Genomic DNA, 26,753 nt, shown 5'->3' with positions numbered 1-26,753 from the left:
ATGAACCTAGCTTCAAGCACCAATGACTTGGGCAAGAGAGCCAAGTAATCAGGCGTGGCCACCGAAGGCTTGGTTAGGGCACTAGGGTCTCAAGCTTGGCTTCTATGGACCCAGGCTCGAGCGCCGGTGATTTGAGTGGAATAGTTGGGTACTCGAGCATTGTCATCGCGACCCGGACACGGGCACTAGAGTCCTGAGCTTGGACTCTGTGGACTTGGGCCCTGGCCTTCATAGACCAAGGTGCCAAACTAGGGTCCTAAGCCTAGGCACTATTGACTGGTGCGAGAGCTGCTTGGCCATCGAGGACCTAGGTACAATCACTGTGGTCTCGGGCCAGGCCTCCATGGACCCCTGCTAGCCTCGATTGACCCAGGTCTGGGCGGTAGTGACTTAGTCATTGGAGCTAGTTACTTGGGCAGAGCGTCGAGGACCCGGGCATGGGTATCAAGGTCTCGAGCGAGGACTATGCAAACTTGGGCCTAGCCTTGATGGACCTGGGCTTGGGTGCCGAAACTGTGGTCCTCAGCCTAGCCTGTATGAACTCGGGCCTAAGTGCCACTAACTTGGGCGTGTGATCGAGGTATTCGAACATGGTTGTTGGGGACCTAAGCACCCGGCACATGGGTCTTGGGCCTAGCCTCCGTGGACCCAGGCCCAACCTTAATGGACCTGGGGCTAGGCGTTGGTCGCATGGGCGTAGGAGCCAAGTACCCGGAGTCTTGGGCATAGCCTTAAGGAATCTGGGTCCAGCCTTTATGGACCCAGGCTTGGCTGTTGAGGAATCGGTTCCAAACTCTATGGACTCAAGAGTCGAGTACCCGAGTTTGGCGGCTAGGGATTGGGCACCGATTTTGGGGTTTTGCGCATGGCCATTAAGGACTCAGGAACAAGCAACAGTGTCTCGGGCCTTGCTTCGTGGGCTCAAGCCAAGGCATCGGTGACTTGGTGAAGGAGGCGTGTCACCGGGCATGGGCACCAAGGTCTTGTGCCCAACATCAAAGGACCAAGGCCTAGCCTTTGTGGACCCGTGCCCGGACACTGAGGAACATGGCTTGGCCTTGATGGGCCTAGGCCCAGGCACCAATGACTTCAGCGCAAGAGCTGAGTACTTGGGCATGGGGACCAATGTCTCAGGCCTGGTCTCTATGGACTTGGGTTCGACCTCTAGACTTGAGCTTGCTATCGAGGACCTTGACAAGGGTGTCGTCATTGCCATCCACAAGCGCCGAAGTCTTTAATTCAATTGTCAATATTTAGCATATTTTGGAAAATAATTTCCGATTTTCAAAAGAAAAAAATTATTTTTCCTAATTCAAGCATGAGTCTTCCGATTATTATGAAAAGATTTTCCGTTAACTCGTTTTCTTAAGCGATCTAAACGCCGAAAAAAGAGGAAATATTTTTCGAGAGAACTTTTTTTCGTGAAAGAGAGCCTTAGAAAGTGAATTTCCACTTTTTATGATGTGGGGGATTCTCTTGACCAAAAATAGTTCAAGTTGACCATTCATTTTCCATGTACCAAACACCAAAAATCTACGAAAACCCTTTTTCCGGAAAATCCGATCTACTTTGCTATCATTACTTTTAGCGTGGAGTGTCAAGCCTATTCTCTAAAAGATTAAGATGTTTAATCGAAGAAATTTGGAGAATGTGAGTGGGGCTCTTGTTTTTACTTGAAGTTTATGCTCGAACTTGAAAAGACAATCTCAAGAGACGTGATGAGCCCCATTATAGTCAAAACCTACTTTTAATTAGCAAGATCCTGACTAAATCAGCTTCCTAGAAGTCAAAAGGTAATCTATCAAAATCTTTAGACAATCTTGACCACTTTTCGGATTTCAGAATCTCACTCCTGCTCTCTCAGTAAAAAGAAAAATAACACTAATAGTATCTAAACTTTAGTTTAATATGTAATATTTATTCAATATGATTCTTGAATTATTACTAAATGTTCAATATAGTCCATTTCGTCAGTTCGAGTTAACATAATTTGCTAACACACTGTTCAATTTGTTAAGTTTTAAGAATAGACGATGAAAATAAAAATCTGCTAATTCAAAAGAACATGGATAAAAGAAATTGAATTCATTGTCACATACATATTCCTGTAGCGTATTGACCCATCATTTCAATAGTCCAACTCGGCATTGAGTATCCTATTATGTCATCAAATCAAACAAAACGATTACATCAAATTTTTAAGGAATAGTTCAAGAACTACGTCGAATGAACTAAAAGTTTTAACATGACATTATGAGTCGGGGCGAAATTCAGGAACGATCGCCCTGACGAAATAATGCATTCAATCATTCGATCCACGAAACAAAAAAGCTAACTATTTAGGATTCTTTTTGCGCACACGAAAAAGGAGAGTTTTTTTTTCTTTGGTCGAAACGAAAAGGAACCAAAGAAAAAAGTTGACATGACAAAAAGTTGTTCTTGTATCGAAACCCTTTCGTGAGCTGTACCCAGAGAAAGGAGATGCTGCAGACCCCTTGTGAAAGGCGCAGAAGAGAGAAAGGAAAAGAGAAAGGATTCGATTTCGACATGCAACAAACTCCCAGCATCATTCCCTTAGCTGGATCTTACCACATTTATTCCTCCCTTCCAACGACCCATGCCCCCTCTCCATTTAATACCTTATAGCCCCCCCTTCCCCTCCTTTGCATTATACTGTGGTGTTTGTTCATGAGCTGCTTTTATATTCACCAAGAAGCAGCAGCAGCAGCGGCAGCAACTTTGCACCTCCTGCTGCTCTGGATGATGTACTTTGCTCGCTTTATTACACGGGGGGTCGTACGGTGGGGCGTTTGACATTTCGTTTTCATGTTTGAACCGACTGCAATTAAAAGAGTACACACCTGTTGCTCGGATTGACTCGGTCTGGACCCTATCTATACACATACGACCAAGTACACAGGTATACACGTCCGCAGAATTGATTACTTTCTCTCCCTGTCTTTCGAAAAGGTAAGGGCATACAAATGGAATGCGTCAAGTCTGATTTGAGATGAATGAAATGCTAGTAAAAAAAAAAAACACGAGGCCCGAAAACCCGGATCATCCCTAGTTTTCTCGGGCTCAAGTAGTGCCCGAAAACCCGGTCCGGCCCTACTTCTGAGTTCGATCATAGACAGATAAGGCGCGAGTCAAATATAAACCCAAATTGGGCTACATGTAAACTGTCGAAATGGGAAAATTTTGGTCAATGGCAAAAGCAAGAGACGGGAAGGAAAGTGATTGCGCACGGATCGATCGGCAGCAATCTGAGGACCATGACAGCAATTGGATAATCATAAGGAAATCAGAACCGGATAAGCGCTAAGTAATCATCACGAAATCGACCCAGAGGGGCATAAAAGAGGGAGCGAATCATCCTGGAATGATGCCGTGATTACGCCACCAGCGGGAGGGCATTCTCGGAACCCGACCGGGACAGCTCCCTCGGAGCAGTCCCTGTGGTCCGTCCCTCCCTTTAGAAACGCCCTTCAAAAAGATCTCTCCTTTGACCGTCGTACTCTCTCTCCTCTCTCCTCTCTCCCTCTCTCTCTCTCTCTCTCCAAAAAGAAAGAAAGGACCTTTTTTTAAAGATGTCGCAAGCATGAATGCGAAAATCAATTAATGGGAATCGTATCGCCTCTCTCCTCTCGCACGACCCTTTTTAGCCGCGGTTGCTGCAGAGAGACATACAGGAGTCGAGCCTCGCTCTCTCTGTTTCTCTCTCTCTCAACCTTTTTGATCTCTGTCATCATCGTCATCATCGAGATTTTGCTAAAGCTTTCCCCTCCCCTTTGCCTCAGATTCAGATATATATATAATTTCCTCGGTGCAGAGCGAAAAGGGTGTGCCCATCATCTTCTAGTTTTCTTTTGCTGCTGCTCCTCTCGTCAAACTCGCACTCCCTCTGATGCATTGAATACTTCGCCGCCCATTAATCTCTCTCGCGCGCGCGCGCGGGGGCGAGCGCGCGAAGGGACCGACCTCCTCGAGGATCGATCGACCCGTCGTGGCGGCGGCGGCGGCGGCGGCGGTTCCCCTTCGCGTCGTCCCCGCGATCCGACGGCCCAGATCTTCTCGTCTGTGATCGTACGGCCGGGGATCCTCTGTCAGCCCGTCCCTTCTCCCTCTCTCTCTTTCTCTATCTTATCTCTACGTAAGTCTTGCCTCAGTATCTCTCTACCTACTTCCCCTTTTGGGTCATCGTTTTTATGGACCCTCTTCGTGTTTTTCCGTTTTTTGCCTCTCTCTCTTTCTCTAGTGCTGTGCTGTGTTGCGTTGTCGTTGTCGTTGTTCTATGTTCTCGCAACTTTCGTTTTTATTTTTTTTTCTCGAATCACCGAGTGAAAGACACGCAGATACTAAAATCTTCTGGCATCTCTGTTCATTTCTTTCCCTCGTTATTGCTTCTCTATTAAGCTTAATCCTCCACGTGTTTCAGTTTTTTACCTTTTCCCACTCGAAAAGGTCATCTCTTTCGTGTGCATGTTGATACCCATTGCTCTCCTCTTCTTTTCTGATTCTTGTGGATTATTCTCGCTCGGAGTTATTGTATAAGTGAGAGTGTGGCCGGCCAATTCGCATGTATATGTTGTTTTTGGTCTTTAAGGAATACCTGTAGATCCCAATTATCAAAGGTGTTCCATATTCTTTTCTGGTAATGGTAAACCATTTCAAAGTAATTTTCTCATTTCGAAATGGTTGGTGGTGTTTGGTAGTTGCACAGCGGGTAGATGCCTTTCCAGGTTTTATCTTGAAGGGATGAATTGTACGAAAAGCATCCCTTTTTTATGGGACTGTGATTCCTATGTATTAGCCCAAGTGAAAAAAAAAATTTCTTGGTTAATCGAAAGATAAATGAATAAGCAAATAACTGGTGAAATTCCGGTGTATCTCAATTTTCGGAAATCAGATTATAGAATGCCAACTTTTTTTTTTAAGTGAAATTGGTTCTGTTTTTGTATTTACTAGTCAATATTGATATGCATTTCAATTTATTAGTTTTTTTTCACTTGAAGGATAAAGACACGACATATTGAAGTTGTAGCGAATATAGCAAATGCTTCCCAGAATTTATGCTTTTAAAGGTTTTGAGATGAGATGTTCAGCATATACTTCTTAACTTGCTGAAACTTAGATAGATACAAAATGCAAAGTCTGGGTCAAGCAAGCAAGGTACAATTGCTTTGTTGGAAAGTTGAGGACCTTTTTTTAATGGTATTGTGGTTACTTGTAGCTATAGCAGCACATAGAATGCTTCAATGTCGGGAACTTTATTTCAATGGGTACTCATATCATTGGAGTGATGCTGAATGTCAGTGTAGTATCTGGGGCAACCTGTAGGGGTCCATAACAGTTTGTGGAATGAGCTGGATTCAAAGATCAGACATCCCATGTTCTTTATTACCTGCAGATGTTTTTTTGGGGCGGAGATGCTCTGGAAAGATTACCACATATTGGGATGAGTACTTGATGGAACTAAGAATTGTAATCTGCATGTTGCAGTACATTCCTCAAAGGCTGAAAGTCACTACTTTTATCGACTATCAAAAAAAAAAGTCACTACTTTTATCTTGTGTTGGGAAAACCTTAGAAGTGATAGTTTTTGCTATGCCTTTTATTTTTTCTGGGGTAAGAGAGAGAAGGGGGGAGGGGGGGCGCACGGTGGTCAGCTTTTTGCGTGTTAAGATGGTGTCAGGACTAATTTAAGCATAGACTGATTTTTTACTACAGGCAGATGTTAATATGATGCATGCTTTTGTTTCTTCTGGACAGCACTAATTTTTAAGGATGTTACATTTGCTATAATTGGCTCTAATTAGTTGTTGGGAGAACAGTGTTCTTTTTTCTTTACTTTAATTTAATTACCAAGCTTTTCTTGTGTGGTTTTTTTAGTAGTTTGTTATGATCTTTATTCTCTTGGAACTAGCAGTTTCTTATCTGATTTTATTTTTAAAGGACGTCATGTTTTTATCATCTTCCATGATTTGCAGTTACTAAGTTGTGTCTTATGAGCTATGGAGCCTCATGATCATAGAAGACAAAAGAGACAGAATAATCTTTTGCATGCAAATGGCGAAGGCAATGCGACCACTGTTGATGAATTAGATCCTTGGACTGCGTGGGCGTACAAGCCACGGACCATATCCCTCTTACTAATTGGAGCATGTTTTTTGATGTAAGGATATGCTGATTGGCAACCATAGTTCAGATGATATGCAAGCTTACGTTAAGATTTTTGCGTATAGCAAACATTGAAGGACAGACTCTCTTCATCTATCCTCTGATGTGTTTCTGTTTTTTATTAATGTTGAAGTGAATGTTAACTATGGCCAAAAAAGAAAAACAAGTGGGTGATATCTGCAATCTGTTTCTTTTGTCCTCATGGTGGCATTGTCAGACCTGATTAATTTCTAAGCTGTGCATAACTTCACCTATCTTATGAACTGGAAGAAAGATTTGACGGTCTTTCTTTAACTCACAGGACCATATGATATATTGACCTTTCTTGAGCAAGTGGAATTTGCTACTGAAAGTTTAGTGATGTAAATTAAACTATAATTGAGCTGTTGGTTAATTTCCAAAATTCAAATATCTTCTGTCCAGATGGGCAAGTGGAGCTCTTGATCCAGAAGGCAGTGAATCTGGTGATCTTGTTACATCCGTGAAAAGGTGCGTTATCATGTTTTACCTCGAATGCTTCATGTTGCATTTCATGTACTTCGCCCATCAAGAATTACCTTTTTGATGCCCTTACTTTGGTTGTTTCTTGCAGGGGTGTGTGGGCCATGATTGCAGTGTTTCTAGCTTATTGCTTGCTGCAAGCCCCTTCCACGTAAGTCTGTATGTTATTAACTTGCATCTAACCATCGGTTTGTCTTTCTCCTTTCGTGCACATACTTTGCTTACAGGTGTAGCAAATTAGTCTATGTTGAATATCCTGACATCTGGAGAATGAAAGAGATCAAAACCTTATGTTATTCTCTTATTTAAAACTGAAATGGAGGGACTAAAAAGAATGAATGAGGGAATGGACAAGAATGGAAGGAGGAAGTAGATAGAGTACTAACTACAATTCCTTTGTATGGTTGTGATTGTGAGGCTGTAGATCGCCACATTGCTTAAATGGTTGCATGTCGACTTGTTGATTAAATGCAGTAATATCAGCGAATTCTGTATTTCCATTAATTTAAAATAGAGAAGGGGATTGTGTGATGGCATGATGAGGGGATGCGTGACGGCATGATCATTCTTGCAAAGTCGGCCATCTCCACTTAGTGGGATTAGCAATTTTTAGTTGTTCTTGTATTTACCCTTGCAAACCGTCTGTTGTTACACCTCATGCAATGAGCTTAGGGAATTTTGATATGTAACATATCCAGATTATAGTGATATTGTGAAATTTTTTTGAATGACGGTTTTAAAAATGGAGAATGGAATTGTGTGATAGTCATGACTTATGATAATTGTTAATGCCTTTGGTTTACCAGTATTAGTTTGGTTTCTAGCACATTCTGATCTTCTAATGGCTTATGGTCAGATTAAGTTACTTTTGTTCTTCTAATTTTCAATTTCTGTTTATTGTTTTATCCAACTTTCTCTTTCTGCTGCAATATTTGGGGTCTGTCTAACTTTCACCTATCTGCTGCATTATGCAGGGTTCTTATTAGGCCTCATCCTGCAATCTGGCGCCTAGTCCATGGGATGGCTGTTATTTACCTTGTTGTGCTCACATTCTTGCTTTTTCAGGTTGGTTCCCGTGTAGCCAGCCATTCTCATAACTACTCTCTCTGGACAAGGCTGCCTTCGTTTTTTTCTCTCATGTTTTTTTTTCCGTTTCTTCTGGCTAAGTCTCCCTTGTTCTTTTTTTTTTTTTTTTCCTTCTGGTTCACGGAGTGTTATTCTTTATTTTGTTTTGGGGGAGGGGGATGGGGATTTGTGATTTTATTCATTGAGACAAATATTTAGGAAAACTTTAAGGATCTTCAACTCGTCCCAATCAAGTGTTCTGCTGAAATATCCACTTCAGCTGATGATTGTCTGAATACACTTTCTCAATTTTCGATAAACTTTTTAATGTTATGTCTGACATTCTGACTAGGATATACATGCTTGGTACTCTGAAGTTTTAAAAGACCTTGTTTGCTACTTATCTCTGCCTTAACCAATGGTGTTTAACTGACATCATATTGCAATATGTTCCAGAAGCGTGATGATGCTCGACAATTCATGAAGTTTCTCCATCCTGATCTGGGTGTCGGTAAAGATTCCATTTAGACCTACTTTCATGATGCATTAGTTGTTGGGCATTTTGAGTGTTCCTGTGTTGATGCAGTATAGTATGAAAAATTCAGTTTCTTATGTTAATATGGTTAGTTGGATTTGGGACCAAGTGAAATCTGTTCGACTTTGCAGAACTTCCTGAACGATCATATGGAGCTGACTGCAGGATTTATCTGCCAGAAAATCCTACGAGCAGGTTTAAGAATGTTTATGTATGATTTCTTCCTGAATGGTCGTTTTATCTTCCCTTGCTTTAAGTCTCATCTTATGGAAAGTCTATCTGATTGTTTTCCTTAATGCCATTCCCTTTCCAGGATACACTGTTTGACGAATTTGTGCTTGCCCACATCTTTGGCTGGTGGGGAAAAGCGATATTGATTCGTAATCAGCCACTTCTGTGGGTGCTTTCAGTTGGATTTGAGTTCATGGAGGTTTGTGCTTTTGGCCTTATGTGTATGCTTATGTGCATGTAAGCATGTGGATGAACCCTCTTGTGTTTGTCTACAGTTGTGGAATGTTTCCTGTTCAACTTATAGTGGGACCTTTGTTTTCCTCAATTAAGTTGCTTTGCTCTTTGGTTTCAGCTCACATTTCGTCACATGTTACCGAACTTCAATGAGTGCTGGTGGGACAGCATTATTCTGGATATATTAATATGCAACTGGTTTGGTCTGTTTTTTCCTTCCCTTTCTTAGGTTTTCTTTTAATTTTCTCCATTGGATCATTATAGTTTAATTATTACTTTATTTATGCATGTCATGATGTATAAATTGGTCTTGTAAAAACGGTTATACCTATTTTCTTGATTTTATCTGATAGGATTTGTCTGTTTGGATAATTTGTTGAGCTTTGTCACAAATGTACAGGCTTTTTTGTATGATTGTGTAGCTCCTGTATCATTTGTGTTACAGAGACTGTCATTGCCTTGCTGCATGAACCTAACATGCTTCATGAATTATATCGGTCAAATTGCTAATGGGTCTATGGCGATGTCATGTCTTGACTTTGTCGCAATTGACAGATTAACCGGGCAAAAGAGCTGTTTGATTCTTAGTTAAGCATTTGGTGACTAGTTTTCCGTTTCAACTTTCAGGTATTTGGGCCGGAATGCATACTGTCAGGTATTTTGATGGGAAAACATATGAATGGGTTGGTATAAGTCGACAGCCTAATGTCATAGGGAAGGTATGGTCCTGAACTCGACAGTGTAATTTACAGCTTGGGCATTGTAATTTTTTTCTCATTTTTGTAAATCGATATTGACTATCATTTTGCAATTCAAGGATAAAAGTGATAAGCATGATAAAAGGACGCATCTCAAGATTTTTTACATTGGATTTTGCAGTTCCATAAATGAAACTTTTCTTCATGCAATCCACGTATATATTATATGCATGTCGATGCGTGTGTGTGTAGGTGTGTGTGCGCGCGTGCAACCCTCACAAGTGAGAGGGAGGGAGGGACGGTTCTGTGAGTGGATTACTCATGTGGCTTCATTTTCCATTCGATTTTTCTTTGGTAAAGTAGTTTACTTTTGACTCCCAAGTCTAAGGAAGGAAAGTTAGCATTATTTTTAAAATCAGCTACACTTCCAAACTTAATGTCTCCAAAATCAAAACCCATGAAAATAACTGAAAACAAAATAAGCACGACTCAGTTTCATCCATAGTAAGCAGTGTATCACATGGCATCTGGTTGCTTGTTTCTTTTGGAGGAAGTGCTCTTGTGCTCTTAGCTTTGGCAAAAATGACTCGTACACAGCAGCTTAGATTGGATCTTGCAACACTATGTCTCTGAACTTTTAAAACTTTATACCTTGTTAATTTAATGTGTCTCTGCATGCCACTTTCATGCTCTTAATGGTGTGCTGAACTTTGCTTTTCAGGTTAAACGGACATTGGGACAATTCACCCCAGCTCAGTGGGACAAAGACGAGTGGCACCCCCTGCTTGGTCCATGGCGTTTCATTCAAGTCCTTAGTCTTTGTGTAGTCTTCTTGACGGTGGAGCTGAACACATTCTTTCTCAAGTTTTGTCTGTGGGTTCCTCCTAGGAACCCGGTCATAGTGTATAGGTTGATCCTATGGTGGCTCATTGCAATCCCCACAATCCGTGAATACAATTCATATCTCCAGGACAGGTCTCTCTCTCTCTCTCTCACACACACACACACACGCGCGCGCGCGCGCGCACGCACACGCATGCATGCACACAAATGGGACATTCTCTGGCAATGTTTAGAATTGCAGTTCAAACTATTAGTAGTTCATTAACATGATTGTTTTTTAAATATTCAGGAAAAAAGTGAAAAAGGTTGGGGCTCTAGTTTGGCTTTCGCTTGCAATATGTATTGTGGAACTTCTCATATGCATCAAGTTTGGACATGGTAAATTCTCTTGATGGCTAACTCATTGGCGTTGATGGTAGTTGAAATTTTCGTCAGTAATGACTTGGTTCTGCTGAATTTTGCAAGGTTTGTATCCAAACCCGATGCCTCGGTGGTTGGTAGTCTTCTGGTCTTCGGTTGGTTCGGGCATCGTAGCATTTCTGATTGTTTGGTCGTGGCAGCTACATAGAAGCATGCTAAGAAAGAGGCTTTGACTTAGGATATATCAGGCATTGATTCTTTGATTTCTTTTTCTTCCTTGTACTGATGTACATACTTTTAACATCTTGAAGAATTGTAAATGCTTGTTTTGCTAGGTCAGGGAGAATCGGAGTCCTTCTAGAGAGTAGTGAGTTTGCGTTGTTCTCGTTAAAGGGGCGATGTTTCTTTTTCTTTTAGCTGTTACGGTCGGAGAGTTGCTTCCATGTTTTTGCGACATTCGCAGTACTGTTGGTTTGATAATTCTATGCAGCTTAGCCATTTAGAATGTGCGTCAGACGTCTTATCTTGCACCATCTTTTGGATGGTCATCAACTGAAGCAAAACCTCTCAGTAGGCTTCAGTGCGTATAAGAGCTCTTCCATTGAAGGTGTTCATTGGATTGCGTTGACCAATGACATTGTTGTTGACTATGTCAATATGGAAGAAGAAAGTGGTACGAGTTATGATCTTTTTCCAATTAAATGAATGCCAAAAATTGCTAGGCGATTGTCAAGAAGATGGCTTATCAGAACTTTAGAAGGAAAATTATCCAAAAAGTCCTAAAAACAGTTTATTTATCGATTTAGATGCGAAGGTGACCGAACTTACATCCCATCACGAAAAGTTACCATAAAAATGGGAAATTATTTGCACATTGGGTTGCAAAACTTTGCAAAGTGTAAAGGAAAGTTCCGATCAATTATCTACTTGCTGAACAATAACGCAAAAGAAATTTACTATCAACTTGGCTTGATCTTTACTTTTGGGGAAAATTACAAATCACAGTACCAAGAGAACTTACGACCACCAAAGAGAAATTACACCCTCTAAATAAAAGTTACGAAATCATATTTCACCGATAAATTACTATAGTGAAGACAATCACGTTCACTAAAGGAAAGTAAGACTCATAGGTAATTTACAAACAATAAGAAAAGAAATTTATTATTGACTTAGGCAAATTACTATATTTTTGTGGAATATTACGAACCACAGGACCTATACAACTTACGCCGACAAAATGGAAATTACGTCTCGTAAACACAAGGTAGATAATGATATGTAACAAGCAAATTACCACTAGTGAGGAAAATAATGAATGCCAGAAATAAGTTAAGATTAATTAAGTGGTATCCGGTATCGTCCACGGGACTCTAATTAATTGTGAAAACAATACATAGAGAAATAGCCTAAGATCAAATAGGCTGTGTACTATGGAGTTTTGTCCTATGAAAAACAGAGTTATCATCAAAGAGTATTTTCATCATTATCTCCATTTTATGGTAATAACATTAGCCAACAAAGGTAACAATGTGGACGTTGAATTAATATGTATGCTCAAGAGAAAAATGTTGTCGAATAATAAGAGTATGTCCCGGTAATCAGGAGTCTGCCTTGGATCCTTGATGATGGTTATCAATGGTACCTCACAAAAGTAAGAGAAGCATATGCTTTCGACTAGGGCCTCGTCTATTCAGGTGCATTTACCTGGCGAGTTGACAGGACTTTGTTCCTCATTTTAACACGGGCACACCTAGTCCCCAATTGAAAAAAAAAGGTTTTCTTCCTTCTCTCGAGAGAATATCGCGTGTTAAATTGACTTAAAAGATAAGAAAGGAAGGAAAACAAACAAAAGAAGAGAGAGAGCCAAAAACTAACCCCCACATCAGAGTTGCGTCCGATTTTTTTTCTACTAACAATCGAACTTCGATTACGATCGTAGGATTTTGTCCAAACCTCTTTCTCAGCCAATCGTTCCAACACGCAGCCTTCAGATTTTTTCTTTTCTTCTTCTTCTCTTTCTTCTTCTTCGTCGTGCAAGAGAGAGAGAGAGAGAGAGAGAGAGAGAAAGAGAGCTGCAATTCCTGCTCTGAAATCAGAATTCGGGGAAGATGGGGAGCACGAGCGCTGCTCTCTTCCCTCATATGCACCTCAGCAACCACTACTTCAGCCCTCTTGCTTCCACGAGAAGAAGCGGCGGCGTGAGGCCGCTTTGCTTCGGTGGCTCTAGAAGAACGAGGTTGAGATTGGACTTGAGCAGCTTGAGGGGTCGCAAAGGTATCGGTGAAGCCGTTTGCTTTGCCTTTGAGGAGGGTGATGGTGGGAATAAGCAGCCCGAGTTGGGCACGAGCGGCAGCGTTGGCTCGGCCGTGGAAGATAGACCCGGTAAAAGTGCTGAATTCGGTTGCTTTGTTTGTTTTTTTACTTGGTCCCTGTTGATGTGTTTGCAACTTGGTGAATTGGGCTCTTTTTTCGGGCCGTTGAAGGATTGGATGTTCTTGGATAGGAGGAGGTAGTGAATTGGGGAATCGGTATTGGATTTGTGGGTTCTTGTTGATGAGTATTAATTGGGAAGTGTCCTGATTGGGCATAGAGTTATCTAGTTCCAAAGTGTGATTTTCGTATGTACAAGAAGTTGAGTGAAGGAAATGGTGGATTTGGGTTGATGTCTGCAAATGCAATTTTCATGTCACTTGGAACTTTGGCGCTTCTATGTCTGATGATCTAGTTCTTGCTTTTCCCGTAATTACACAATCTCTTCCAGGTTAAGATTATTCAAGCTTAAGTACCTCTTGTAATTATTGGGGACTCAAATAGTTTTTAGTATCAACCCAGAGGGTGATCAGATTTGATTTCTGTGATATATGTTTGGTCAAATGGTGTTGTCGTATGGGGCACCGGCTCTGGAGGTTGTTCCTGAAACACTTATTTATGTGCTACGTTTTTGGTGAAATTGCGTTGTCCTATAGGGCACCAGCACGAGAGGTTCTTCTTATGTATTACCTGACACTAAAACACATTGCATTCTTTGTATCCTGAGTGCTTCCCACTTTGCTGGCAATCACTCTGTTATCTTAGTGTCTGTTTGTGGTTGCCATGTCTTTTCATTCCTTTGTGATGTGTATATGCAACATAGATGAGTATGTTTGATTTGAAGTGATTTTAGCTTTTAGCTGTGTCAAACACATCTTTCCTTTTTATTTTTTCTTTCTGTTGCATAAATTCACCTCTGTTCAATCAAACCTAACACTGGAAAAAGAATTACGCTGTTGCAGCCATGCAGCTACCAATTTACACTTTCCATCTGCATTGTCTGTCGCTGAAAACACATCTCTCCTTAGTTACAGCTTGTATATGCAGGCTAAATCTTTACTATTTTTCTGCTATTCAAATATTCAATTGCCGTTTATTTGTTATCGAAGCCATACGTTTGAGACATGGAAATAATGCACTTGCCTAAGTTACATCTGCAGTAAAATTGTAAGCTAACATCGCGTTAGTGGATGATGCAGGTGAGGTAGATACCTTGAGGCAAGAGACCATTGAGACCTTCAACCAAGATGATGGAAGAAGTCCCCTTTATGATCTTCTGTATCCTGATAAAGAGCTCCTCCCAGATGACAAGGAAATGAGTATATTTGATCATCTTGAAGAGCTGAGACAACGAATGTTTGTGTCTGTTATGGCAGTTGGTGCTGCTATTTTGGGATGCTTTGCTTTCTCAAAAGAGTTAGTAGTGATTCTGGAAGCTCCCGTTAAAACACAAGGCGTTAGATTTTTGCAACTGGCTCCTGGCGAATTCTTCTTTACAACTTTGAAGGTCTCTCTTTCTCTCTCTCACACATGTGCGCGCACACACATACATGGGTGAGCCATTATCCATGTATCTTTTGTACAAGTCAAGTGATTCCATCACTAATGTGGATTTCATGGATCCATCATGACTAGAATATCAGAATTTATAGCTTCAGACATAGTCGTACTAGTTCATTGGTAAGCAGATTGTTTTTGTTAGGTCTGTTTGCACAACGACATTATTTATTACGTGAACCTGCCAATGGGGTGGACTCCTGTTGCTTCATTGTCTAACTCAACAGATTGTGGGACCTGAGTTGGCAGCTTCTAACAAAACAATATATGCCTGAGCTCTTTCATATTATCAAGTTGCATAAATGGTAGAAGAGTCGATATTTAGCATGTATGGCTTATTTGTTTGATTGTGTGATGCAATTCGCATTTTTTTATGCCTTGATCAAACCATGGTTGGGTGATCTGTATATGATGAATGGCGTGCTGTTACAATTTAAGTATTTTATTTCATACTGCAGGTTTCTGGATACTGCGGTCTTCTCCTAGGAAGCCCTGTTATTCTCTATGAGATCATAGCGTTTGTTCTTCCAGGTCTAACGAGATCAGAAAGAAGGTTCCTTGGGCCTATTGTTTTAGGGTCTTCCGTACTTTTCTATGCGGGCATTGTGTTCTCCTACCTAATTCTCACTCCAGCAGCCTTGAATTTCTTTGTGAGTTATGCGGAAGGGGCCGTCGAGTCACTGTGGTCCATTGATCAATACTTTGAGTTTGTGCTAGTGCTCATGTTCAGCACTGGACTATCTTTTCAGGTAAAATTTTAGTTTGCAAGTTCATACATGATATGATTTGGTTGCTTTCTTTTGTCTCTCTAAAATTTGTTTCATGGGGACTTTTACACGTCTGAGTGTTGAGTTAACCATGGAGATTTCTAATGATCTTTTGAGAAATTTTTTCAAAATTTGATGAAACAAAACTGCTGCTTTAAGGATGGAGATAATGGATGGGGGATCACAATGTGGACATAGTTTGCAAATTGGAAACAAGGGATGAAATGATAATTAGGGTTTAACAGTTGATGTTTTTGGATGGGAAAGATGGATTAGGAAGGAGTTGTTACTGCCCAATGAATTGATAATTAGGATTTGTGATGTTTATGCATGGACTTCCTCCAATGTTGGAGAGAATGAAATACTGGACGAATGAAAATATCATCCCATGCTTCTAGCAATAGGTCTTCTGTTTTTTTGGAAAAGTTCTACTTTTATATCCCTGAATTTTCACGCTTTGTCTAATCAAGTCTTACTTTAACATTTTTTCTAGTCAAGTCCATCTAATACTAAATCCGATCAAATTTAGTTGACATGATTGTTGAACGATGCCAAAATATGGTACACTTAAAACATGCGGATGCTCACATGAACGTGTAGAAAAATTTAGCTAATGTAGACAAAGTCAGAGTATGATGCGTATAAAATTTAGCCATGTGGACGCCCACGTGGACATCACATTGGAAAAGTTTTATCCACAACAGAGGGCTACAGCAGTTTGATTTAGCCGGATAATGTCGAAGGGAATTGATTAGAAAGTTTGTAAAAGTAACACGACTATATTAGACAAATTATAAGTCTAGAGACTTGATCAGAAAGAGCGTGAATTATCATCAATGAAAAGTAGAATTTTTCCTTGTTTTTTGGCCAAGGGTTTCTAGCAATAATTTTGTTCAACGTGATTGATATAAGAAATTATTAGAAAACAGCTCTACTTGAGTTTCATCCTTCATTGTTCTCCATCTCCCTGTTCAATTGATAAGATTAGTCAATAATTGTGGTATTGTGTGCTAGAGAATGCAAATTTAGACATCAACCCTAACCTCTACCAGTGTACGTGGATTCCTTGAAAGCTGAATAGTAAAGCAAAATTGATACTAGAAATAGTTCGTGGAGTCTTTCCTGTCAATGACGAGGTATTTATCATGAAAGGCACGTATGACTTCATTTGACTAAAGAGCGAAATTTGTGGTTCCAGTTCTACTTTACTCGAGTCTTTTCTACAACTTTGTTCAACTCCTGATAATTTTACTTGTCCTTCAGGTTCCAGTAATACAGCTCCTTCTAGGACAAGTCGGTCTAGTAACCGGAGACCAAATGCTGTCCATTTGGAGATATGTAGTTGTAGGTGCAGTCGTAGCTGCTGCTGTATTAACACCATCAACAGATCCTCTTACTCAAATGCTGCTGGCAGGACCTCTTCTCGGACTCTACTTGGGCGGCGCATGGGCAGTTAAGCTCACAGGGCGGTGAACTTTATGTGCTCACAACTTTACTGGTGTGTACGATCAGAGAGTGCATGGCATCTGCGACTACCCCAAAGGATGTACTTGAAAATAGCTGGTAGTGAAGCATTTATGTACAAATTTACTGATCGGTCTTCGTGTTCGAGGGTTTTGTATTCTTTTACACTAGTGATAGTGGGATACTGTTCCTCGTTTATAGAGGAGCATTTTTAATACATTTGCTCTTCAGTCTCTTTACTCCTGTTAAAAGGCTTCCATCGCTTATCACCAAGAATTTGTTGCTAACGTAAACACCAAAGCTTCTATGCAGTCTGCCACGCTTCGTCCTTGAACACGTCTTCAATTTTTCGATCAGTAAGATTTCTCAAACATTTTGCACAACCAGTTGAGCTGTTGTTGGTGTAAGTTTGTCTTCACCCATTTGTAATTTGCGCAGGACATCGACTAACTCATTGAAGGCCATCTGAACTTCTTAGCGTGTTGACTTTTCTATAAATAGGTTTCTTACTGTGGATGCAAAGAAAGGGTCTGAGGAGCAAATTGAGATCATTGGTGCATGACCTTTATCCTTCCATCTCCATTTATTTGTGAAAGCATCGAATGATGCCTCCGAGGGCCTTTGGGTCTCTAAAGGACCTTGGACAAAAGTCAAGCCGTTTCACAAATTTTTTTGGAAAGCTTAGGGAAATGCTTTTCATTTCCAAGACAGGTCTGTAGAAACTTTGGGCTTTAGATGTTAATGTATTTTTTTCTTTCAACTTTGGCCTCTCTAAACTTTTGAAATTGCGGAAATGCCCTCTTCACACGACTGTCGCCTGCGACGTCAAATTTGACCACCAGCGAAAGCGTGAGATTTTTTTTCTGTTTTTTTTTTAAACAAATTTTTTACGAGTGTAGATTTTTCCATACAGCGTTTAAACCAATTTTACTTATACTTTACCGAGCACTATTTGCATTTTGAAAAAGCCCTTTAACCTAACGTCCTTTGCATTTTCCTAAAGTAGCCTTAGCAAAGGCAGCAATATTGTACTTTACAGTTGACCACTTTCACGGAAAGGAGCAAACTTCTGTTATTGATGCAAATGCAATGCTGTCAATAGAAAATGCTTTGTTCTTAGCCTAAAAGAAGCAGAGCATAAAAGAAAAGAAAGTAAAAAGGAAACTGGTTGTGCTGACACGGAGGAGAGAATACAGAGGTTGCTTATTACTTTGAAAGTATCTTCACATCGTGCGGTGGTCTAAATGGTACGTTCTCATTCAATGCAAAGCAGTCATCACTTTCTATCGGCAAAACTTCAGCCACTAACTTACGGGAAAGAATTGATTTGAGCATGAGTTTCTTCCTAAGAACTCTTTGCTTGCTCACTCCAGGGCATTGTTAGTCTGAGATCTTCCATGAAATATTCTGTTCCTTGCCCGGTCTGCCTGCAGTATCAGGAAATGGAGAAACAAGAAACACAGTGGTTGTTAATATCTCAATAAAAAACTGTCTGACGAAATCACGCACATCTAGTTCCGGCCTATTTGAATCGTTAAGAAGACTCATGGCTGGAAGCTGAGAATCTTGGTTTAACTTAAGAGTTGAAACGATGATTTCAAGATGATGAATCCTCTTCAATCCTCATTGATTCCTAGTAATCGATAACAGAGCAGCATTGCTGCATTGGAATGCGTATTCCTTTTGGTTTCTTTTCACAAGATTTGCGCTAGGAGCAAGCAAGTACCTGCTTGTCCCAGTCCGTGCAGGTCGTGACAATAATTAGCAGAACCGTCTGAATAAAAGAACCGATCTGAATTCCGATCCAAAGCCCCTTTCCTCTCAAGTGTGCATAGAAACTCAACATTGCAGCAATAGGAATCCCACAAAGGTAATATGCCCCAAGGTTGATGTACGCTCCAATGTCCTGCCAACCACATCCTCTGGCCACACCTGGGACAGAACCAGAAAAGAAAAAAGAAGAAATCAATTGGGGTTTCCAAATTCTCAGGAATAAGATTGCCGCTAACTCTTATTTGATCCCATGTTCTGAGGAACGAACCTGAAAGGACCCCTTGTAAGTTGTCTAGTATGACAGACAGGCACAGAAGAGGAGCCATGGATTCGACATAATGGACCACCTCTTCCTCGTCGCTGAATATGTAGCCAAATGAGCGGCGGGCGGTGAACAGGATTGTGCTTACCACAGCAACCTCCAACACCGTAATGAGCATGGCAACGTTCACGGTGCGGCGACCCGCCAGTGGATTCCCTGCGCCTAGTTCATTTGAAACCCGTGTGCTACAATCAAATACTTGTGTTTTTTAGCAGAAAAAATCGAAGAAAATTGGATGATAACGATGAGGCATATGTTCATATATGGGTAACATGTACGTGCGAGTTTCTGGGTGCATACCTTACTGCTGCCCCAAGTCCATCTGGGATCGTAAAGAGTGTTGACATCACTGCCAAGCTGCCGAGGATTGAGAAATTGAAAATCAATCAGCTCTACAATTTTTTTTCCCTTTGGAAGAAAGGTGTTAAAAGTTTTGAGCATGCAGGCAAAACCAGAAAGAATTCGCATGCGAAAGCCTAAAGTCATACCACACAGATAGGACTGAAGTTTCGAGCTTCGGGTTGGGGAGAAGCCCAGAGAGCATTATCAGAAACTCGAACGACCACCACTCAAGGCTGAAATCATTAGGACGATAATGCATCATTTGGTATAACGTCTCGGAGACTCACAATTTAACAGGAAAACTTAAAGCTAAGACAAGCAAGAGAGTACCCACCAAATCATGACAGCAGAAGGGACAGCGAAGCTGAAGAACTCTCTCATCCCTCGGAACAGCTCCATGGAGATCCTCACACGGGTCTTCATCTTCGCGGAATGGGGGGAAAACTTCATGTACAATGCAAGCAGAATCGCATTCAACCAATAGGACAGGCCTATGGCCATCGCTGCCCCAAGATTACGGAAGCTAGAGTTGAACACCAGAGTCCAGCAGAGCGCTATGTGGAAAACTAGCGTCACGAGAGAGCTCACGAGCAGAGGGAAAACAAGGCTCTGGGTCTGAAAGTACCGGACCAGAGGTTGGAGAGTTCCGTAACCAAAGAGCGCGGGAATGAGGCAGGTGGCGAATTTACCGGCCTCGAGGGAGATCTCGAGGTGTTGACCCATGAGAACCAGTAGCTTTCCCATGAAGATTCACACTAGCGATAAGGGGACACAGACTAAGACAAGACAGAAAATACCGGTGTGGATATGGATGCTGAACTTTTGGTATTGCTCAGCTCCATATGCTTGTCCACAAAAGAGTTTCGAGGGCGCTCGACATTCCAAACTGCATCGACAATCAACACGCGACATGGCTCAGCCAGTCACAGCAGAAATAAAAGCATCAAAGGCATATAAGCATACAAAGTTGGTGAACGAAAACGATGGATCCTGTTCTGTAAGCGCGACCACAAGTGTGCATATTGATTTCAGATATGTACAGTGTGGGTGTGTGTGAGATAGAGAGAGAGAGAGGTGTACGAGGGGACTGAAGCCGGTGACGACGCAGAAGGAGATGGCGATGGCGGTGCTGGCGAGAGAGAGCTCGCCGAGGTGCCCCACCATCATCACCGATACGATCAGCAGGAAGTACTGCGACAGGTTGACTGCTACCATCGGCCCTGCTATGTACCCCATCCTCTTCGTCTCCTCCTTCAATGTCTTCCACCCCGAGCTCGAGCCGGAAACGTCATCGCCGCCGCCTCCTCGGTCTCCACCGCTGCTCACTAACAAACTCTCGCTCTCCTCCATATGCCAATGTGTCGCGTGCCTCTCCCCTTCTCTCTCTCTCTCTCTCTCTCTCTCTCGCTGTCTATGTTCTATATCTCAAGCGCTCAGCTAGAGACATTCATGTTTCAACAGCTCCCATGATTTTCTTTTGGCCAAAGTAGAGCTTTGCATGATGGGGTCTTGACTTAACCTGATGACACTATGAATGGTTTCATCGTGTCAGCGGCGCCCATAATATGACATCATGCCTACGTCATATATTAACGCAACTAGGCACATCGCAATTACGAGCTCTTGAACATTGTTTCATGATTTTCAAGGCTTGTTGTGCAAAGTTTTCTTTTTCACTATTAACGAGAAATTTCGGATTATGTAATTACTACACCACCACGCGTTCAAAATTTCGGCAAGTAAGGAATTCTTTTCAAAACTTGAAGACCAAGAGAATTAGAAACTTTGATAGTCTTAGATATATACGTGACTCTTATGGTTATTCTAAAAGAACATAGCTTGTTAGAAATAATTAGGATGATTCTCTAAGATATTTTTCCATATTAGAGATAATTAGGATATTCCCATGGCCGGAGTTGTTGCATAGTTTATAGCGCAAAGGCCACGTCGTTCAATAACAGTTTTGAAAACAAAGCCAGCCATATCGACCACTTATTATTATAAAGCTAGCCTCGTCGGTTACGTTCATTCTGTTACTGTTTTAGTCAACAAAGCCAGCCCATGGCTGCTTGACATCGACGAACCAAATCTAGTCCAAGCGTTTTCAGAATTTTTTTTACACTTGAGTTTGAGGGGATGTTAAAGATAATTAGGATAATTCTTTAGAATATTTTTTTTATAATAGAGATAATTAGGATATTTTTGTCAGTTTATTTCTCTCAAGATTGTGCGAAAATCTTCTCTTGATTGTGCATATCTTGATTAATATATGTTACTTTAAATAATCATTTCATAATAAATAATAAAATTAAAATTTGCAAAAGTCAAGATCAGGAAAATATTTTTTGAAAAATAATTGCTTGTATCGTTTACAAAAATAAATGAAAATATTTTTTGTAAACTTATTTTCTGGGTGATATGACAAATTATTTTTGGTAAATATTTTCAAACTCTAAAATTTTTCGTGAAATAAACGCACCCTTATTTAATATCCATTTACCAAAAAAGAAGCAAAAAAATCTCCCTAAAGCGATAGGAAGGCACTAGTGTCAAATCGTAGACATGGACAATTAACTTCGAAGAACGATGAGGATTCGATAGACATGTCGCGCGTGCAAATATTTTATCCACATTCAAACAAAATGTTTGCAGACTGCAGAAGAAATATATTAACGTTTGAAGGAAAAGACAAAGGAAGAGGGACAAAAACAAATCCTAATGAAATAGCAGCGAGGGGTGGTAGCAAACTAGCATACGACACCTGCTCGCCATCGGCATTGCCTCCCTGATACGAGGATTACGGTGTGCTTCAGGATAAGATAGGCACTTCTAAGAACTATCTGCAAAAGGTGAAAGATCTAAACTTAATTCGTAAATGAGATGTTCCACGAGCTTCCGGATAGCCGAGCCTTTCCACTCATGTCCCCGAATTATATAAATGAAAAAGGGGTGCCGCCGTATCGGGTATGACGCATGTCGGCCAATAAGTGAAAAGAAGAATTCCTGGGACCAGTTGGTTTGGCTGTACAGAGCCTGATAGGAGAAGCAGAGCTCTTGCAGTTCGCCCTCCTTCTCACTTTCAGTGCGAAAGGGACCCTGCATAAACAAAGAAGGACGAAGGAAGCTTGAGCATGTTGTGAGGGCCCTTTGGTTTCTCGGGTGATAATCTGGCTCAGACTACTTATCGCCTGTCGCTACTTATATTAAGGGAAGATGCATTATAACTAAATAAGTTACGGAATAGAAAGGAATGGGATGGAATGATGACCGAAAACACTATAATTTCAAACTCAGATTTCAAGGGAGTAAATGGAATCTTTTAATATCTCAATTCGAATGACTGACGTTCGTATATGGCTTAAAGAACTATACTTGGGATTATCGAATGTGGGTTGATGTTTAAGAGGTTGGATCATTGTGCGGATATGGTGACCTTGTTTAGTAAATTTGAGAGAAAATTGCATGTGTCTACAGATGCCTCGTGTAATCTAATGCAATCAATACAGGTGATATCATTGAATCAAGAACTGAAAAACTCGAGAGCATGTGAATTGCGATGATCATTTTTCTGTTGGAGCTCTGCTTGAACTCAAATAATTGTATGAAAGGGAGAACATGGACTCAAACACAAGAAGAATAACTCGCAATCAACGTGACATGACATGACATGACACTGACTTAACACATCGACACGAATCGACACCTTTTATAATGAACAGTACTTTGTAATCACATTAACCCATTTTCTAACAACACGAATAACTAATATGGAAATACCCACCACTGATCAAAATCTTTCGATTGACTGCAGTAAATTTCTAAATCTTCTTGAATAGTTGCAATCGAGTTCTTACAAGGCAGCAAGAATATTTTCTAGACAACAGCCTATGGAGGATGTCACTGAGGAAAAATTGAAGATTTGATGACAAGAAAAACTCGATTGCACTTCCCATAAAAACCCAAATAACTTGTGATGATTGCACCATGAATAGAAAGAGAATTGCATCCTAAATAGAAAGAGAATCTAGGGCTGTCCCAAGCTCCTCGTCATCTAGTTTCGGGCTACATGGGAAAGAACCATGCCCAAACCCAAAGAAGGGAAAAGATTATTAGGTATAGCTGCTAAGAAGTCATCCACAATGCATGATTCTGATTTGAGTAGTGAAGAACAAAAATAATTCACCCGCTTTCCCCAATTTGTGCATGATTCTGGTCACGATTGAGGGCAACAATGTCTGTATCCTGATAAAGAGCTCCTTCCAGATGACAGGGAAATGAGTGTATATAATCATCTTGAAGAGCCGAGACAATGAATATTTGCGTTCGTTATGGCAGTCAGTGCTGCTATTTTGGGATGCTTTGCATTCTCAAAAGAATTAATAAGGATCGTGGAAGCTCCCGTCAAAACACAAGGTGTTCGATTTCTGCAACTGGCTCGCGGGGAATTCTTCTTTATATCTTTGAAGGTCTCTCTCTCTCTCTCTCTCTCTCTCTCTCTCTCTCTCTCTCTCTCTCTCTCTCTCTCTCTCTCTCTCTCTCTCTCTCTCTCTCTCTCTCTCTCTCTCTCTCTCTCTCTCTCTCTCTCTCTAGTAGCCTTTGTACAAGTCATGTGATTTCATCACCAATGTGGTTTTCATGGATCCATCATGACCATAATATCAGAATTTACAGCTTCAAACATAATTGTACTAGTTCATTGGTGACTGAGAAAACAACACTAGCAGAATATGTTCATTAGGTCCGCTTGCACAATTGCATCATTTATTACATGGACCTGTCAATTGGGTTGACTCCTGTTGCTTCGTTGTCTGAATCAACAGATCGAAACAATATGCCTGAGCTCTTTCACATTATCAAGTTGTACAAACTGTAGGAGAGTCGATATATACATCTGTATGGCGTATTTGCTTGATTGTGTGATGCAATGTATATGATGAATGGCGTGCTGTTACAATTTAAGTCTTTTATTTCATACTACAGGTTTCTGGATACTGCGATCTTCTCCTAGGAAGCCCCGTTTTTCTCTATGAGATCATAGCGTTTGTTCTTCCAGGTCTAACGAGAGACCAAAGAAGGTTCCTTGGGCCTGTTGTTTTTGGGGTCTTCTGTACTTTTCTATGCTTGCATTGTGCTCTCCTACCATTTCAAACTTTTATCAAGACGTTTTCAAATATGTTTCATGAGAGTTTTGCTCGCCTGTGTTTTGACTTAACCATGGAGATTGTTTCTGAAAATTTCATGGAATGTTTCTTGGAGGATGATACCTTAACAGATGGGGGATCGCAATGTGGACATAGTTTTCATAATGGAAACAGGGCAAGGGTTTTTGCCGCCCAACAAATTGGTAAATTGGTTTTGATAGTTGATGTTTTTGCATAGAAAAATGGAATCGGAAGGAGTTTTCACTGCCCAATGAATTGATATTTAGGGTTTACATTGTTAGAGAGCACAAACTACTGGAAAAATGAAAATATCATCCCATGCTTCTGTATTATCACGCCTTATCTAATCAAGTCTCTATACTTTTAATTTGTCCAATCGAGTTTTTTTATTTTCACAAATTTTCTAATCAAGTCATTCCAACACTAAATCCGACCGAATTCAGGTGATATGACTATTGGACGAAACCAAAATATGATGCTGGTAAAATATGCAGATTGCCACACTGACTTGAGTGGAAAAATTTAGCGGATGTAGATAAATGATGTTGATAAATTTAGCCAATGTGAACGTCCACATGGGAAAAGTTTTATCCACGTCAGACGCCACATCAATTGTAAAGGTGTCCAAAAAGCCCACGCCGGCCTGATCCGGCCCAACTCGCGCCGTCCTGACCTGGCCTTATAATTTGGGTTATTTTGGGGTTGGGTGTTGTCTACGTTGGATAGGGTTTTTAGGTATGAGTATTACTAAGTTTGGATAGGGTTGGGCCCGACCCATTGACACCACAAAACCTCCTATGGGCCACAGTCCACACATCTCCCTCTCTCTCCTCAACTCAGAAAAATCAACACTTTCTCTCTCTTCTGTATCTCCTTCTTCTACGACATGATCTAGGGCTTCGGGGATGCTCTTCTCCTTCGCATTCTCCTCTTGAATTCGTGGCGAGATCCACTTTCCCCCCCCCCCCCTCCTTCCCCCGGCGCATCCCGATTTGATCCGATTCGATTCAATTAGGGTTTCGATTTCCTTTCATCCGCTCCTCTCGATGGGACCGGAAAGTCAGCGCCTTTGCTCGCCCGCTCCCTCGCTGTTCCTCTGATCGGGCCTCGGCTCCGGCGTCCCTGCGATCGTCGATTGAATCCTCCAGTTGTGGATTTCCCTTTTGGTGTGGGTGGTGCTGTTCTTCAGGGGAGAAAGCGGGGACCTTTTTCTATTTTGGGACATCTCTTTTCGTCGATTGGGACGGTTCTTTGCCCGATTTAGGCTCTGCCTTTTGCTTTTGCGTTTTGATTTGATTCGTCTTGGATGGTGAGTTCGGAGGGATTGAGGGAGTCACCGCCCCCCGTGCCAGCGATGGCGATGGCAGCAAGGCAATTCGGGGTTACAAAGCCGATTTCGGTGTTGGGGCCCAACGAAGCCGATGTTCAGAGAAGCATGGAGTTGGAGAAGGATGAAAAAACTGGAAAGGTCGTAATTGAGTGACGAACCCGAACCCCGACCCGGCCTAACCCGACCCGACTCGGACCTTGGGGTATATGCTGAACAGGGTCTTGAGCTGGGGACTGGGCGGGCCAAGCGCAACCCTATTGATTTTGGGTCAGGTAGGGTATCATAAAAGCCCGACCCGACCCGACCCATTGACACCCCTAATCAGTTGGATTTGGCGTCGAAGGAATTTGATTAGAAATTGTGAAAGTAGAAGGACAATATTAGACAAATTCAAAGTCTATGGACTTGATTAGAATAATTGTGGCACCCACAAATGTCATGTCAAAGAAATAAATTAACATAACTCCGCACATCGGAATTACAAAACTCTCAAACATTGTGTCATGATTTTCAAGATTTGTTGTGCAAAATTTTCTCTTTTTATTAATAAAAAGAAATTTCGGATTATGTAATTACTACATCATTTGTTAGTGGTGACTCAGCAATTCTCTTCAAATCCTGCATACCAAAGTCGGTTTTATCACTTGACATGCCAACACTACTTCAGCATGCTACACAACATATCAGCAGTGCAAACGATCCATGCCATGCTATATTATTCAAGATTTATTTCCAAATAAATTTTGGATTATATGCTACTTATGCTATCATATCTTTACTGTATATCGTAGTATAGATGCGGGATGGAAATCATATAATATAGAACGATGCCGACTTCATACACGTCTCTGTGCAAATATTTTATTCACAAATCACAATCAAACAAAGTGTTCGCAGATTATAGGAGAAAAACATTAACAGTTGAAAAGACTTGATGGTGTCTTCAATTATCAGTGGCAATAATTGCATTTTATAAAGCAAAAGGAAGGGCCGACATGTTATAATCTCTTGATGGCAAAAGGAAGGGCCGACATGTTATAAAGCAAAAGGAAGGGCCGACATGTTATAATAAGTGG

At 41.1% G+C, this 26,753-nt stretch overlaps 2 protein-coding genes and 1 pseudogene across 4 annotated transcripts; 2 read left to right on the top strand and 1 right to left on the bottom strand.

Annotated features, from left to right (window-relative positions):
• The first annotated feature begins 3,595 nt into the window (after positions 1–3,595).
• On the top strand, positions 3,596–11,156 carry LOC115693513 (CDP-diacylglycerol--serine O-phosphatidyltransferase 1). 2 transcript variants are annotated; one of them, XM_030620535.2, is made up of 13 exons: positions 3,596–4,153; positions 5,991–6,175; positions 6,604–6,669; positions 6,773–6,832; positions 7,656–7,746; positions 8,203–8,257; positions 8,413–8,492; positions 8,595–8,711; positions 8,865–8,949; positions 9,374–9,465; positions 10,166–10,419; positions 10,577–10,665; positions 10,753–11,156. In XM_030620535.2, the coding sequence occupies exons 2-13, from the start codon at positions 6,015–6,017 to the stop codon at positions 10,878–10,880; spliced, it is 1,278 nt and encodes a 425-aa protein (XP_030476395.1). In that variant the 5' UTR covers positions 3,596–4,153; positions 5,991–6,014; the 3' UTR covers positions 10,881–11,156. The 2 variants fall into 2 exon arrangements, with proteins under 2 accessions (XP_030476395.1, XP_056166006.1); XM_056310031.1 differs by lacking the exon at positions 3,596–4,153 and adding an exon at positions 4,490–4,654.
• A 1,468-nt stretch (positions 11,157–12,624) lies between these two features.
• Positions 12,625–16,967, top strand: LOC115693526 (sec-independent protein translocase protein TATC, chloroplastic). Of its 2 annotated transcripts, none has more exons than XM_056309601.1 (4): positions 12,625–13,032; positions 14,160–14,467; positions 14,976–15,266; positions 16,699–16,967. In XM_056309601.1, the coding sequence occupies exons 1-4, from the start codon at positions 12,759–12,761 to the stop codon at positions 16,849–16,851; spliced, it is 1,026 nt and encodes a 341-aa protein (XP_056165576.1). In that variant the 5' UTR covers positions 12,625–12,758; the 3' UTR covers positions 16,852–16,967. The 2 variants fall into 2 exon arrangements, with proteins under 2 accessions (XP_056165576.1, XP_030476408.1); XM_030620548.2 differs by having other exon boundaries at positions 12,639–13,032; positions 16,548–16,967.
• A 964-nt stretch (positions 16,968–17,931) lies between these two features.
• On the bottom strand, positions 17,932–20,593 carry LOC115693535 (protein DETOXIFICATION 14-like; annotated as a pseudogene).
• Positions 20,594–26,753: the final 6,160 nt, after the last annotated feature.

The sequence above is a fragment of the Syzygium oleosum genome, unplaced genomic scaffold, assembly GCF_021117445.2.
Source record: "Syzygium oleosum isolate NSW1041296 unplaced genomic scaffold, Sole_v2.1 Sole_v2.03, whole genome shotgun sequence".
NCBI classification, from domain to species: Eukaryota; Viridiplantae; Streptophyta; class Magnoliopsida; order Myrtales; family Myrtaceae; genus Syzygium; species Syzygium oleosum.
Note: the sequence above shows the minus strand (reverse complement) of the source record. Positions and strands in the feature narration are given on the sequence as shown.

Excerpts from the sequence above, each read along its gene's own strand:
- LOC115693513 (XM_030620535.2), top strand. The coding sequence starts at position 6,015 with ATGGAGCCTCATGATCATAGAAGACAAAAGAGACAGAATAATCTTTTG. Across the intron at positions 7,747-8,202 it reads TCACATTCTTGCTTTTTCAG|AAGCGTGATGATGCTCGACA; the intron begins GTTGGTTCCCGT and ends AATATGTTCCAG. Across the intron at positions 8,493-8,594 it reads GCAGGTTTAAGAATGTTTAT|GATACACTGTTTGACGAATT; the intron begins GTATGATTTCTT and ends TTCCCTTTCCAG.
- LOC115693526 (XM_030620548.2), top strand. The coding sequence starts at position 12,759 with ATGGGGAGCACGAGCGCTGCTCTCTTCCCTCATATGCACCTCAGCAAC. Across the intron at positions 13,033-14,159 it reads GGCCGTGGAAGATAGACCCG|GTGAGGTAGATACCTTGAGG; the intron begins GTAAAAGTGCTG and ends TGGATGATGCAG. Across the intron at positions 14,468-14,975 it reads TCTTCTTTACAACTTTGAAG|GTTTCTGGATACTGCGGTCT; the intron begins GTCTCTCTTTCT and ends TTCATACTGCAG.